The sequence below is a fragment of the Coloeus monedula genome, assembly GCF_965178545.1.
Source record: "Coloeus monedula genome assembly, chromosome: 30".
NCBI lineage: Eukaryota > Metazoa > Chordata > Aves > Passeriformes > Corvidae > Coloeus > Coloeus monedula.
This window is the reverse complement of record NC_138810.1, coordinates 3,832,308-3,845,693: the sequence shown is the minus strand read 5'-3', so window position 1 is coordinate 3,845,693 and position 13,386 is coordinate 3,832,308. Positions and strand designations below refer to the sequence as shown.

Sequence of the window (13,386 nt, the reverse complement as noted above, 5' to 3'; positions counted from 1 at the left end):
AGGAGCTGGAGCCGGGGAGAGGCTGCCCAGGATCTAAGGAAAACCAGAACCTTCCCTCCCCCTCCGAGCCCCTCCCCTGCTGCCCACCAGAGCCTCTGTTTACCCTGAGCTGCTCTTCCCACCTCAATAACCCAAATTCCCCCTCCTTCCCAAGCTGGATCCTGCCAGCCCAGCTGCCGCTGTCCCCACGGTGCCTCGGCCCATGAAGCCCGAGTGGTGCCCAGCCGTGTTAACGAAGCCGCAGGAGAAGCAGAGCCCCTGGTCCTGGGCCAGACATTCCACGGGGGAACCTGGGAGTCCCCGGGAAGGAATGAGCCCCGTGACAACGCTCCAGAGCAGCCTTCCCGAACGGGCGGCCCCAGGACACCCCGCTGGCACCTCCTGGAAGCCAGCTGAAAAAACTCCCCTCGGAAACAGTCTGGGAAGAAGGGGCAGGAGAAGCAGGATGACATTCCCAAAGCCCCTTTGGCACTTCTGGAGCTTTTCCGCCAAGATGCTCCACACACCCCCGAACTGAGCCTTGCGGAGGTGGAGTTGTGGGTGGTGACAGCCTGGTGACATGGGAAGGGTCACACTCCAACCCTGGGCTGGCCTCAGCTGTGTCACCACAGCCACTGCCACACCTTCACCACAACCACCCCAGCCCCGGCCCACCCTCACACGTTTTGGGATCGGGTTTTGTGTTGCTGAAGCTCCCATGGAGCTGTTCCAGCTGGATTAGAGAAGGACCTGAGGGTGGAAGCGTCTCAAGCCGGGATTTGGGAATCTGAGTCTCTTCCAATGTACCAAAGTCAGGAGCAGCTGGGCCCTCGTCCCCTGGGGGCTCCCACGCTCCTGTGTCCAGCTGCCTGCTGCAAGCCCCTTGGGTTTCTACATCACCTCAAATCCCCATGAAAAACAAAAAGAACAACTGAAAAATCACCTTCTCCTTAAACCTCAGCGTGAAGCTGGAAGAAACTCCTGGTCCTTAACTCTGCTGAATGCTGGGGATAGAGCTGGGGTGAAAAATGCTCTAAAAATAAGGCTCTATTGTTGTCCTGGCACGTGACTCGCTGCTGCAGGAATGCTGGTGCCCAACTCTTGCATCTGGGCCTTGCAGGATGGGCAGGAATGCTCCGGATCCCAAAAAACACTCGGGGAGATGCAGACACTGTTCTGGGTTGGGTTTGCCAGCACTGATCCCTCTCCAGCCCTCTCTCCTCCACCAGCACCGCCACATTTCTGGGTTATACCCGTAAATCATGAGGATAAACTTTACATTAATGTGACCACAAAATTAAAGCTGAGGGCTGCACCAACCCTGAACCAAAACCAGCAGAGCTGCGAGAGCCACCTCCTAAAAATAGGCTCAGACTGAAGAGGCACAAAAGCACGCTGCTGACAGAGTCCCTGGGCTGAGGTCTGGGCAGCGGCGAGTGGGGAATGAGCTGCAAAATGAGTCAGGAGGAAGGAAATCGCTGGAGAGAGGGACACCAAGGGACAGGCTGTGCCCAGGAAAGGGGCAGAGAGGGGCAGGAGGGGAGGCAGCGACCATCGAGCCTCTGGGCAGGAGCTCCTGGAGCTGTTCAGGTCCCAGGCAAGGCTCCCGTGGCTCCCTCACCCCTCAGACCTGCAGCTTCCAAAGCCTGGATGAAGCAAAAGGGACAACTGGAGACACTTCAGCATCGGTTTGACAACGGTGCCGAGTGTCTGGGTGCCACGGCAGCAGAGTGGGGTAAAGGCAGACACAGGACTGGGTAAACAACTGCTGGTGCTGGAATTGGTGCCACCCAGCACCCCAAAAAGGGCCCTACAGGGGCTCCGGGGTGAGGGAGGCACCCGGGATGGGACGGTTCAGTGCCACGGCCCCGAATGTTGGCAGGACAGGCACGGCACGGATCCCCACAGCTTCACCTGAAAGGAACAGCCCAGACACAAACCCCGCGGCCCTCAGGCCTGCAGCAACAAGCCCAAGCAAAGGTGCAGCTGGAGGTGAGGTGCCTGTGCCAAGAGGCAGCACCAAAACCCTGCCAGGCCACTAAACAGGGCAGAGAGTCCTCGGGGAGGGGGGAGGATCCAGGGAGGGCTGGGGCTCTGTAGGAAAACTGCAGCACCCGGCTGACAGCAGGAGCAAAGGCAGAAATGGGGTTTTATGCAAAGATTCCCCCCAAAAAAGCAAGCAGCCTTCATCCCAGCCCAGGTTCCACCGCACCTCCGGCACGTGGAGCTCCTTCTCTCCTCCTCCACGGAACCATCGCTGCTTTCCTCACCCAGTTCAATGCAAAAGGTAAAACCGAGGCAGGAGTTAAAGTCTTGATGAGCCTGAGCTCCCTGGGATTAATTCCCAGAGCCTAACAAGAGGCCAGGCCATCCCAGCTCCATCTGGGGAACTCTGCTGAGCCCCGGGAGCTGCGCCAGGAGCAGCTCCACAAACCCCAGCCCAGCACAAACAAACCCATTCAAACACAAATGGTGCTCGAGGCACCGGCCCAGCCCCAGGACGGGCAGGGGGAGAGCAGAGAAAGCCACAATAAACGAGATTATTATGGATGGCTGCAGATCGGGGCTGGAGAACCCTCTGGCTTCCAGAAGAACACACAAACCCTGGCAGGCTCTGCAGGAGAGAGGGGCCGGTGGCAATCCCAACCCAGAACTGCTCCTGGGCGAGCAGGAGGGGAGGGGAGGCAGCCCTGGCTGCCATTTCCAGCCCGGGAGGAGGAAGCACGAGGCGCTGCCCCCAGGCTCTCCAAAATAGTCCGAGATTTCCCACTGAAAATGCGAGGAAGGAAGCAGAGCGCTTTGAGGCCGGGCCAGGAAAGGCTCCTTGTTGTTTTTCTGAGCGCAGCCGTGGCCAGCTCTGAGCTCCCTGAGCCTTGGGATGAATGTCCAGCACGCTCTGGACGGGCTGGGATCAGCAGGGTCACCCGGAGAACGCGTGGGGAGAGCCCTGTCCTCGGCAGGGCTCGGTATCCCCTCCCTGTGCCAGCCTGGGAGCACCGAGGTCCACCCTCAAGTGAGGGAAAAACAAACAGGTCAAGCTCTTCCTTAAAAAAGCCAGGAGGAAAGCAGGAATGGGGGTCGAACCTGCTTTGTAGAGCCCGTTTGGCACCTCACTCCCACTGCTGCCGCAGCTCAGGGTGAATCTGGAGCCTGCAGCCACCGGGCACAGGGCCCGTCCTGCCCCTCTGGTGCCCAGAGCTCTCCCTGCCTCTCCCAGCTGGGATCCACCCATGGAAATTGCGAAAGACTTTCAGTTTTGCAGGGAGAGGCCCCCCCCAAGGTGGCTCTGAGGCCTAAACTCGGACTTTCAAGTTATTTTGGGGTGTGAGGGAAGGAGGGAGAGTGTTTGCTTTGTAACCAAAAGCTGTAAGAGCTTAAAATTGTCGTGTGGGAAAGGAGGCCGAGAGCCCGGGCTACAAAACCTGCTCTGGAGGCACAACACCCTCACGCTTCGTGGGCTTGATACAGCAAAGCAAACCCAACTGTGTAAACTGGAATATTGGCAGGGAATTCGCTGGAAATGAATCCCCCCCCAGCCACAGAGTATTTAACGAGTCGTTTACAGCGAAACCTCAGCCAAGTCCAAGCATTTCCGTCGGGGCTGGACCTTTCTGGGTGTTCAAGCTCGGAGAGGATCCCCAAAAAGCCAGGACAGCATCGCCTCAGGGGTGCCAGACGTGCAAAACCCTCACTGCTTGCTTGGAAGTGCCTTAAACCAGCCCTGGAGCGGCACGGCTCCTGTCAGGACCTCTCGTGTCTGGCCCTAAAGGGACTCCACAAAGTGACTCCCAAAGCTCCTCCTCGGCTCCCCCAGGAGCAAACGGGCTGCAGAGTAATTCCACGGGCTGTGGGAAAAGGGTCAAACCTCCTGGGAAGGGACAGAGGAGGCCCCAGAGCGGCCCTGGGACAGGGGGCACTGCCAGAGTGCTGTGGAACGTGAAGCAAAGCCCAGGCAGGGGACTCGCACGGCCCCAGCAGCCCCTTTGTTAGGGGAGATCCAGCTGGGGCTGTGCCGGAGATCTACGGCAGCACGGGGAAATAATTCAGCTTTAAGGAAGGAAGGAAAAGCCTCTGAGAGCCACTGCTCCTCACCCAGCCCGGGTAATTACGAGACAGCCACGGCGAGCCGGGGAGAGCGCAGTATTTTACCTCGGAAATGCCTGAGTGACCCAGAAACTGGAGTCCCATTTCCTGAAATTATTTCGCCACTTCAGAGCCCTTGTTTCAATGAAAGCTGCTGCAAACGAGGCATAAGAGCCCTGAGCTGAGCTGGAACATATCTTCCCTGCAAACGTGTGGGGATGGTTTGAAGGGAAGAGCAAAGCCAGGGCTGCCCAGAGCGAGGAGTGGGAGAGCCTCGATGGAAAGGAGCACCTACAGATAAAAACCCTGCCCATGAATTGAAATAATGGAGCCAGGGCAGGACAGGGAGGGACAGGGACCCCACACTGCTCTCCCCATAAAATAAAAATATTCCGTCCCACCTGTTATTATCCCGCCCGGGCACTTTCCTTTATTCAGCTTTCGGAGGCTCCTGTGCTTTTACTGTTTGATGCACGAGCCCTAAAACTCAGAGGGGAGCAAGAAATGTTCCAAGCAGAAGGATTTCCAGAGAAATCCCAGGCGCTGCAGCGAGTTGTTCAAGTGGAGCTGTGTTTTGGGGGGGAGCACAGCCGTGATTTCCTAGGCAGGACTTCACATAACTCAGGTGAAGCTTTATGGGATGAAGGACAAGCATCCTAAAGGGGCTCCTGCAGGGTTTGGGAACAGGGAGGTGCCAAAAAAAAAATGGGAAAACAAAGCAAAGTGGGCTGGGAAGGTGAGAGGCATCCCCAGGGAGGGCGAGCATCCCTTGGGAATTCCTCACCACCCCCACCAGACAAGGTCCTGCTCATTAAACCACTGCCACACTTGGGATCTTCCCGACAAAAACCCCATTTGGTCCTGTCTGAGCCCAGATCTGGACACTCCAGGTAGGAGACTGGGAGCTCTGCCATGGAAAAACTCCAAAACCCAATGGAATTTGTGGATAAATTTCCCCAGCTCTGCTCCCACACTTTCCATCTGCCCCCATGCTCTGCTGCAGCTCTGCCCTCACATTTTTAAGACCCAAAATTAATTAATTAATTAATCAACCGCAGGAATCCTGGCACCCAGCTGTCGCCTCAGTGACAATCTGCCTTTGCTCCTCACCCAGCTCTGTTCTACCAACACCAGGACAAAAAAAAGGGAATATTCCTACAGCTGGAAGAGCGGGATGGGCTCCCGAGCCTGACTGCAGATCCCACCACAACAGGGGAGAAGAAAACTTCACATTAATTATATTCATTAGCAAAGCTCTCCCTCCTCACAGCAGAAGTTCACCCTCATTCCCCAAACTTTTCAGGCTCTCCAGCACCAACCGGACCTCCAGAAGCAATCGACTCTCGCTAATTACCACCATGAATTGCTACAAGCGATTAAAGCCCCGCTGCTGCCTCGCACCAAGGCGAGGGCTTGGGCAGCCACCCAAAGCCACGCCGGGCTCTGGGGCCCCTCTGGACGCGGCTGCAGGGGCTGGGGCAGCGTGGGGGCACGGGCACAAACACACACAGCACAGGGGCAGGGGCACGGCCGAGCCCCCCGTGCCAAGGGCAGCTCTCGGAGCGGGACTGGTGTTCCAAGCAGAGCCAGGGAGCTGCCAGGCAGGGCTGGGAACGCTCTCCAGTGGCACAGGGCTGGGCAGGGCTCTGCTGGCAGGGGCACCCCGAGCCCCCCAAGGGGCGGCCTCGGAATCCTGGAATGCTTTGGCTTGGGAAGGACCTCGCAGACCCCGCTCCTTCCCAGCTGCGCTCTCTCCTCAACTCCAGGCACCACTGAAAGAGCTCAAATGTCGTTTTTTTGGGAGAAGGGGAGGAAAAAGTCAGAGGACTCGGTGCTTTAAAGGTTTTAGGCCACAAAGGGAGCTCAGAGAAACCCTGGGCATGGGCACAGGAGCTTTGTTTGCCCCCCCCCGGGGTGGAACAGCCATCAGCACTCCAGGCTCCCCAGGCCCAGCTCCGTCCTGGGCCATTCCCAATCCTTGGAGCCGAGCTTGGAGGGAAGGGGGATGAGCCAAAAACCCCACACTTTAAACCTGGGCTTAGCCCAGGTGAAGCCCCCTGTGCTGGGGCTGGGGCAGGCCCCGAATTCCCGGGGCTCCAAACCCAACAAGGTTTGGGAGCTTCCCAAACCCACAGCAGGGCCGACTCTGCCCCAGATGAGGGGAAAGAGGCTCCTGGAAAAGGAGGAAATGGAACTTCAGAGCAAGGAATTGAGCCAAGCTCCCGTGAGCCAAGCCTAACTGCAGCCAAGGACGCCGTAAATCCCAGCTCTGGGGAGGGGGAAAACCTGTGAGCGAGCACCAAGCTCTGTGGGCACCTCCAGGGCTGGGCACTGGGAACACTGGAGCTCCTCACTGGAACGCTGGAGCTCTCCCGGCTCACCTGGGCACAGGCACAGCAGGGCCAGGCTCAAACTCCAGACAAAACCTGGGTTAAGCCAAAACTTTTTGGGTCTGGGCCAAGCAGATTTGAAGAAGTGGAGACTGTGAAGGACTGAGAGAACCAGGAGATCCACTGAGGATTCCAAGCAGGAATCCAGACAAAAGCTGGGAATGCTGTGCTGGGAGGGCTGACTGAATCCATTTTTAGTCTCTCCAAGCAGCTTCTCCCACACCCCAAGCCCAACGAGAAACCACCTCTGGCTGCCCACGGCAGCCCAGGCCACTGGGTGAACCCACCCTTCTCGCCCACGATCCTAAAATCCCTGAGAGCCCAAACTGTGAATTCCAAGATCACTTGGAATGCGGAGAAAATAATTGATGAATTCCAGGAAGCAACAGGTCCCCGCTGCTGAAGGCCTCTCACCAAAAGGTTCTTTTCTGGCAGCATTTCCTCCCTGACTGCAGCACAGCTCGGTGCTGAATGAGGGGGGAAGAGCAGTTTGGGAAATCTGGCCTCGATTCTCAGTGCCAGGAAGGGGAATAGAAAAAAAAAGGAGGAAAAAAAAAAAAGAAGGAAAAAAAAAGAAAAAGAAGGCCCCAAGAAAGTCCAAAGGATAAATAAATCCAAGCAGAGGCGCAGCAGCATCACGTGGGATGCAGCAGAAAACGAGTCCAAAGCCAAATCCAAGCCAGAATCCTTCCCCAGCACACACAAACCACCCCATGGGCACGAAGCCTGTTCCAGGGAGCCCTTCCAAGCTCGGCTCCAGCACGGAGCAGCTCCCAATCCTCCGGCTGCCTCATCCCTGGGATGCTGAGAGCAGCTCCCAGGAGGAGGGAAGGAGGATTCCCTTCCTCAGGATGGACACTAAAGGTCATCTGGACACCACCCCGAAGCCCTGGCTGTCCCCCACCCCCGCTGGCGCTTCCCCTCTCCAACTTCCCCATTTTCCAAAGCGAGGGGATTCCCATCCCAAATCCCCGTTATCCATCCTCTGGCCCAGCTCCGAGCGATTTTGGAAGAAACGGGAATAAAGACGTGAGTGAGAAGCTGGAATTGGTTTTAAGCCACATCCTTCTACTTTGCCATGTCGCTCCCAGCTGTGCCACGGGTCCCACGGCACTTCCCGAACTGCCCCGAGCAGGAAGAGCTCCTGCACTGCCCAGGTGGGCTCAGCACCTCCACGTGCCCCTGACACCTGCAGCTCACCCCAACAAAACCCAGGGCACCCCAGGGACCTGCTGGGAATCACTGGAGAAGACCGGGAAATAAGGAACCCCAAGAAAGCAGAAATAAAGCAGAAATTCACATCAGAAAGGAGCCCTGGGCAGAGCAGGGCTGAGTCAGAGTGAAAGAGGAATTTCAAGAGGGAGGTTTGACACATTCCCGAAGTTTGTGTGAAGCCCTTTCCTCCTCCTGCTCCGAGCAGAGGGAAGGAATTCCCGATCCCCAGGGCTCTGCTGCAAACCCCGTCCAGCCCTGAGCTGGGATGTCGGCAGATTGGGAGAGATTCAGGAAAACACGGATAACAGCTGGAGAGGGGCTGATTTCCTGGGAAAAGATGGAAATAACTGCACGTGGAGCAGTCAGGAAGGTGGACACAACCCCAGGGGAAGTGTCCAGTGTCCCACAGCTCGGGATCACCCAGGGCTGGCACCCAAACCCAGGAATTTTTCCATAGGAAAAGGCTGGTTTCAGTTTCTCAAAGCAGACAGGCCGAGGGGAGACTGACTCCCAACTCAAATCCCAACCAATTTATAGGACCAGGATTAAAACCCTTTTCTGCGAGGTTTTCCAGCCCACAGAGGAACCGGAGCAGGGCTCACCCCTCTCCTGCGACAGGAGCTGAACGTGGCACTGACTTCAAGGAAAAGAGGATGTTAACCCTGCCCCTGCTCTCCAAACGGGAATCTGGCTGCTCAGCCCACCTCCCACAGGCTTCTCCCCCACGTTTACACACTGCAGCTATTCTTGGTCGCTGCTGAGAAAACCCCAACGCAACAAAAACCCCCCAACCAAGCTGGAATTGCTGCTGGATTCCTCTCCAGAGCTGCTTTAGGGACAATTATTTGTGCAGCATTTTGCCAAGAGCTGGAGAACCCCTCTGGATCATCCCCAGAGGCATAAAGTCCCAGCAGGCAGAATAAACTGGGAAGTTCACTGCAGTCGGTGCCACTTTCACCATTAACAAACTGGAATACTGTCCTTAGAGGGACCTGGGCAGGGAAAGAGGTGGCACCTCCACAGGGATGACAGCAGAATGAGGGGAGAGTGACAGAGAAAGGGGCAGGAAGAACCAAACGGGGAGAACTGAGTGTGAACAAGGAGTTCGTGTGGTCACACCTCAGCCAGACAATCCCTGCCCTCAGCAGGGCTGGGGGGCTCCTGGCAGCGGGAACGGCTCCCAGTCGGATCCCACTGTGCCAGGAGAGGTGAGCAGGTGCAGGTTCAGAGTCAGAGCCCTCAATTCCCGGCGGGAATTAACCCCTGACTTCAGAACAAACTCCTTAAACGCACCAGTTCCTGAGGTGTGCACCTTCCTGCTGCTCCCTTCACGCAGCACCAGGAGAGTCACCGACCCCCAGCTCCCCAAACGCTCCCCCCGGGCACCCACAGCCCCTCCGGACCCCCCAGCAGAGCCACGAGCACAGACCCCTCCCCATCCCAGAGCACGGAGTCCAACTAATGGGGTTCCTCAGCACCTCAGGGGTTCTGCACAGGACCCCCCCAAGGCACCTCCAACCTCTGAGGTCTCGCATCTGCCACCCCACATCTCTTCAGGGCCCCCCATGCCCTGCACACTGAAGGGTCTCGCCCATCCACGGCCTCCAAAGACACTCCCCACCCCCAAATTCCCTCTCGCCTTCCAAAGCCTCCCCCCCAAGCCCCTCAGGACTCCTCCTGCCGCTCCAGGGCTTACCCCCAGAATCCTTCTCCCTTTAACTCCCCCCACATTTGCAACCCCCCACGGTCACTGCCCCCCTATTTGCACCCCCTCATATCCCCCAGGAACCCCCCAGCCTTAAGCTCCCTCCAGGCCCCCCAATCCCGCTGACTGCCCCCGAAATTCCGGGGTTCTCCCGCCCAGTGCTCTCAGCCCTGACCCCCTCCAGCCCCCCGTGCACCCCCAGGCCCCCATTCCGGGCTTCCCCCCAGGGGCTCTCAGCCCTGACCCCCTCCAGCCCCCCGTGCACCCCCAGCCCCCCATTCCGGGGCTCCCCCCCGGGGCCCCCCGGCACCGCCCGGGCCCCTCGCTGCTCCTCGGCCCCGCCCCCGGGGGCGGGGCTTGGCCTCATAGCGGCGCCCCCTCGCCCACCATTGGCCACCGCGCCCGCCGCTCAGGGGCTGCGAGCGATGCGATTGGCCGAGACGCGCTGTCACTCAGCGCGAGGGCGGGGCGGGCGGAGCCGCTGCCTCACGAAAACTCGGGGAGAGTTGTGGGGGGAGGGGCCGACCCGGGCTCCCACCGCCCCCGGAGCTCCCCGGGGCTCCCCCGCCGCGGAAGCGCTCGGGGAGGCTCCGCTCCCGCCGCCCCGGTGCCGCCGTTACCTGAGGGAGCCGGGCCGGGGCCTCGCGCTGGCGCCGCTCACGCTGGGGCTCCCGCCGCCCCCCCCCGCCCCGCGCGCGAAGCTCTCGCGAGACCCGCGGAGAGGTAACGGCGCGGCGGCCAATGGGACGCTCCAGGGGCGGGGTCCCGGCGCTGAAGGGGCGTGGCCGTCACCGCCCTCGGGGCGTGGCCAAACAAAGGCCCCGCCCAGGAGGCCCCGCGCGCTGCGGGGGCACCGCGACCCCCGGGACAGCCCGCGAACCCCGGGACAGCCCGCGAACCCCGGGACAGCCCGGGACACCGCGACCCCCGGGACAGCCCGGGACAGCCCGGGACAGCCCGCGAACCCCGGGACAGCCCGCGAACCCCGGGACACCGCGACCCCCGGGACAGCCCGCGAACCCCGGGACACCGCGACCCCCGGGACAGCCCACATCCCCCGGGACAGCCCGGGACAGCCCGCGAACCCCGGGGCACCCCACATCCCCCGGGACAGCCCGCGACCCCCGGGACAGCCCACATCCCCCGGGACAGCCCACATCCCCCGGGACAGCCCGCGACCCCCGGGACAGCCCGCGACCCCCGGGACACCCCACATCCACCGGGACAGCCCACATCCCCCGGGGCACCGCGACCCCCGGGGCACCGCGACCCCCGGGGTACCGCGACCCCCAGGGCACCCCGCATCCCCCAGGACACCGCGACCCCCGGGGCATGGCCGGGACACCCTGTACACCGCGGCACTCCGGACATGGCCGGTCCCGGTCCCCTGGATCACCCCAAACCTGGACACGGCTGGAGCTGTCCCTGGGACACCCCAAAGGCCGCTCCTGGCCCCGGACAGCCCGGCAGCCCCTCCCGGCTGAGGTGTCCCGGCAGGGATGGATGGAGGGATAGATGGATGGAGGGATGGATGGAGGGATGCTTGGATGGACGGATGGACGGATGGATGGATGGAGGGATGCTTGGATGGATGGATGGATGGAGGTGACAGCCGGGGCGGCAGCCACAGGTGCTCCCGGGGATCAGTGATGTCCCCATCCCTTTGGGGACACGGCTGAGCTCTGAGTGGCAGCCGGGGTCAGCTCAGAGGCGACACCACCACCTCCCCGGGGTGACCCTGTGGGGACAAATCCAGCTGCAGACAGGTGGCACTGGACAGGGCCACCAAGGAGACACGAGGAGCTCAGAGCTGTCACCAAACCGTCTTTATTCCCTGCCTGGCCGCGGTGGGGCCGAGGCTCCCCCGGCATTCCTGGCCAGGCACGGGGCCACCGTCCCTGGTCACGGCTCCGTCGCTGTCACCGCCAGCCGCTCTGTCACATGGCGAAGAGGATGAGGAAGGCCACCATGAGGCAGAAGAGCCCCATGGCCTCAGAGAGGGCGAATCCCAGGATGGCGTAGGAGAAGAGCTGCTGCTTGAGCGAGGGGTTCCTGCGGGGAGCAGGGCTGGGGTCAGGGGGGCACGGCCAGCCCTGGTCCCTGTCCCCCCCTCAGAGCCTGCTGGTCCCACCCCAAGCCCCCTGGTGCCCCCCAGAGCTCCCTGACCTGGCGTAGCCGATGATGAGGCTCCCAAACACAGTGCCAATGCCGGCCCCAGACCCGGCCACCCCCACGGTGGCAGCGCCGGCGCCGATGAACTTGGCGGCCGTGTCGATGTCCCGGTGGGCAGCGCTTGTCCGTAGGGCCCGCGGGGCTCCCGGCCACACCTGGGGAAACGTTCAGGGGGAAGGTGGAGTTAACCTCACCCCAGCCCCTCCTGGGCCTCAGTTTTCCCCCTGGGGGGCACGGTCACTCCCCAGGACGCTGACCCCCAGCCCAGGCGCGTTACCTGCTCCGGCCGGGCCTCAGGGCTGCTCAGCGCCGCGGCCGAGAGGGGCTGGCCCAGCACCCGCGAGCTCCTCCTCACCTGTGGGGCACACACAGAGCTCAGCCTGGGGGGCACCCCCGGGGCCACCGCTGCCACCCCCCGGACACGCTGAGCCCCTCGGGCTGTCCCCTGAGCAGCACCTGGACAAGGGGGCTGTGCTGGCATCCCCTGATTCAGGGGACCCCGGTGAGCCCCCGGGGGTGTCACTGCCAGCGCTGGGTCCCCCTCAAGGTGATTGGTGACCCCGGCGGGTGCTGAAGGCTTTGTCACCCGAGCCCCGGCCAGCACTCACCTTCCGGAGCTCAAACCCGCCCCAGGTGTCCCCAGACCTCCCCGTGGCCTCGAGGGGCCACACGTCACCCCCACCCCCGTCCCGCCAAGGGACAGGGGGGGCAGGGGAGGGGCTGTCACTACTCACAAGCGCAGGAGCGGAGACGAACTTTGCACAGGTGAACATGGCGAGGACGGAGGGACACGTGCGGGACACGGCTGGAGGGACACCCGTGGGACACGGCTGGAGGGGACACAGGCACCAGGCGTGAAGGGCTGAGGGGTCCGGCCCCAGGGGTGACCCCGGGCCTGGGGGTACACAGGGGACATGGGGACACACGGGAGGGGCAGGACGTGTCGCTGTCACCCAGGCGGCACCTCCCGGCAGTGGCACTTTGGGGTCAGGGATCGAGGGGCTGGTGCAAGTCCTGGGGGTGTCACCCCCCAGTGAGGGACAGGAGCTCCCAAGGCCCCTGGTCCGAGACGGGCCCTGGGGGTCTCGGGCACAGCCTGGGGTGGGGCACGGCCTGGGGACCCCCAGCCCTGGACGCGGGGACTGGGGAGGAAACCCCAAAAGGCCGCGTGCCCCCCAAAGAGGGAGATCCCCCCAGCCGGGTTCTGAGGGGGGGGGCACCAGCCTTGTCCCCACCCACAGCGCGGGGGGCTCCACTCGCCTCCCGTCCCGAAGGGCTCTGGATCCCCTCGCTGCCCTCTCTCGCGGTTCTGTCCCCCCCCAGGGCTCTCAGTGTCCCCCGGGGCTCTGTCCCGCCCCAGGCCGCTCCGGCCGCCCCCTCTCACCGGGCTCCGCCGGGCAGGTCGCGGCCGCTCCGTGTGCGCAGGCGCGGCCGGCAGCGCGGCCGGGGAGGCTGCGGGGCTGCGCGCGGCGCCCCCTGTCGGCCGGGAGGACTCGGAAAAGCGCGGGGGCGGGGCGGAGCCGCGCGCGCCCTCTGGCGGGAAAAAGGGGGAGCGGAGGTGCGCGCGCGTGGGAGCGAGAGAGTGAGAGTGAAAGTGAGAGTGAGAGTGAGAGTGAAAGTGAGAGTGAGAGAGAGTGTGAGAGTGAGAGTGAGAGTGAGAGTGAGAGTGAGTGAGAGTGAGAGTGAGAGTGTGAGAGTGAGTGAGAGTGAGAGTGAGAGTGTGAGAGTGAGAGTGAGTGAGAGTGAGAGTGAGAGTGAGAGTGAAAGTGAGAGTGAGAGTGAGAGTGAGAGTGAGAGTGAGAGTGAGAGTGAGTGAGAGTGTGAGAGTGAGAGTGAGTGAGA

At 61.7% G+C, this 13,386-nt stretch overlaps 2 protein-coding genes across 3 annotated transcripts in view; both read right to left on the bottom strand.

The window, feature by feature from the left end:
- Positions 1-10,081, bottom strand: part of LOC309583302 (cyclic AMP-dependent transcription factor ATF-7) — a 47,720-nt gene extending 37,639 nt beyond the window's left edge. Inside the window, exon 1 of the mRNA XM_082298931.1 lies at positions 9,993-10,081. The gene's annotated coding sequence lies outside the window, so the exon portion shown is untranslated. The remainder of the gene's footprint in view (positions 1-9,992) is intronic.
- Positions 10,082-11,183: 1,102 nt separating this feature from the next.
- On the bottom strand, positions 11,184-12,980 carry ATP5MC2 (ATP synthase membrane subunit c locus 2). Of its 2 annotated transcripts, none has more exons than XM_082298957.1 (5): positions 12,929-12,980; positions 12,279-12,374; positions 11,822-11,899; positions 11,539-11,699; positions 11,184-11,424 (listed from the first exon to the last, which is right to left on the bottom strand). In XM_082298957.1, the coding sequence occupies exons 2-5, from the start codon at positions 12,315-12,317 to the stop codon at positions 11,310-11,312; spliced, it is 393 nt and encodes a 130-aa protein (XP_082155083.1). In that variant the 5' UTR covers positions 12,318-12,374; positions 12,929-12,980; the 3' UTR covers positions 11,184-11,309. The 2 variants fall into 2 exon arrangements, with proteins under 2 accessions (XP_082155083.1, XP_082155084.1); XM_082298958.1 differs by having other exon boundaries at positions 12,805-12,943.
- Between the last annotated feature and the right edge of the window lie 406 nt (positions 12,981-13,386).

Excerpts from the sequence above, each read along its gene's own strand:
- ATP5MC2 (XM_082298957.1), bottom strand. The coding sequence starts at position 12,317 with ATGTTCACCTGTGCAAAGTTCGTCTCCGCTCCTGCGCTT. Across the intron at positions 11,700-11,821 it reads CTGAGGCCCGGCCGGAGCAG|GTGTGGCCGGGAGCCCCGCG; the intron begins GTAACGCGCCTG and ends ACGTTTCCCCAG. Across the intron at positions 11,425-11,538 it reads CTCATCATCGGCTACGCCAG|GAACCCCTCGCTCAAGCAGC; the intron begins GTCAGGGAGCTC and ends TGCTCCCCGCAG.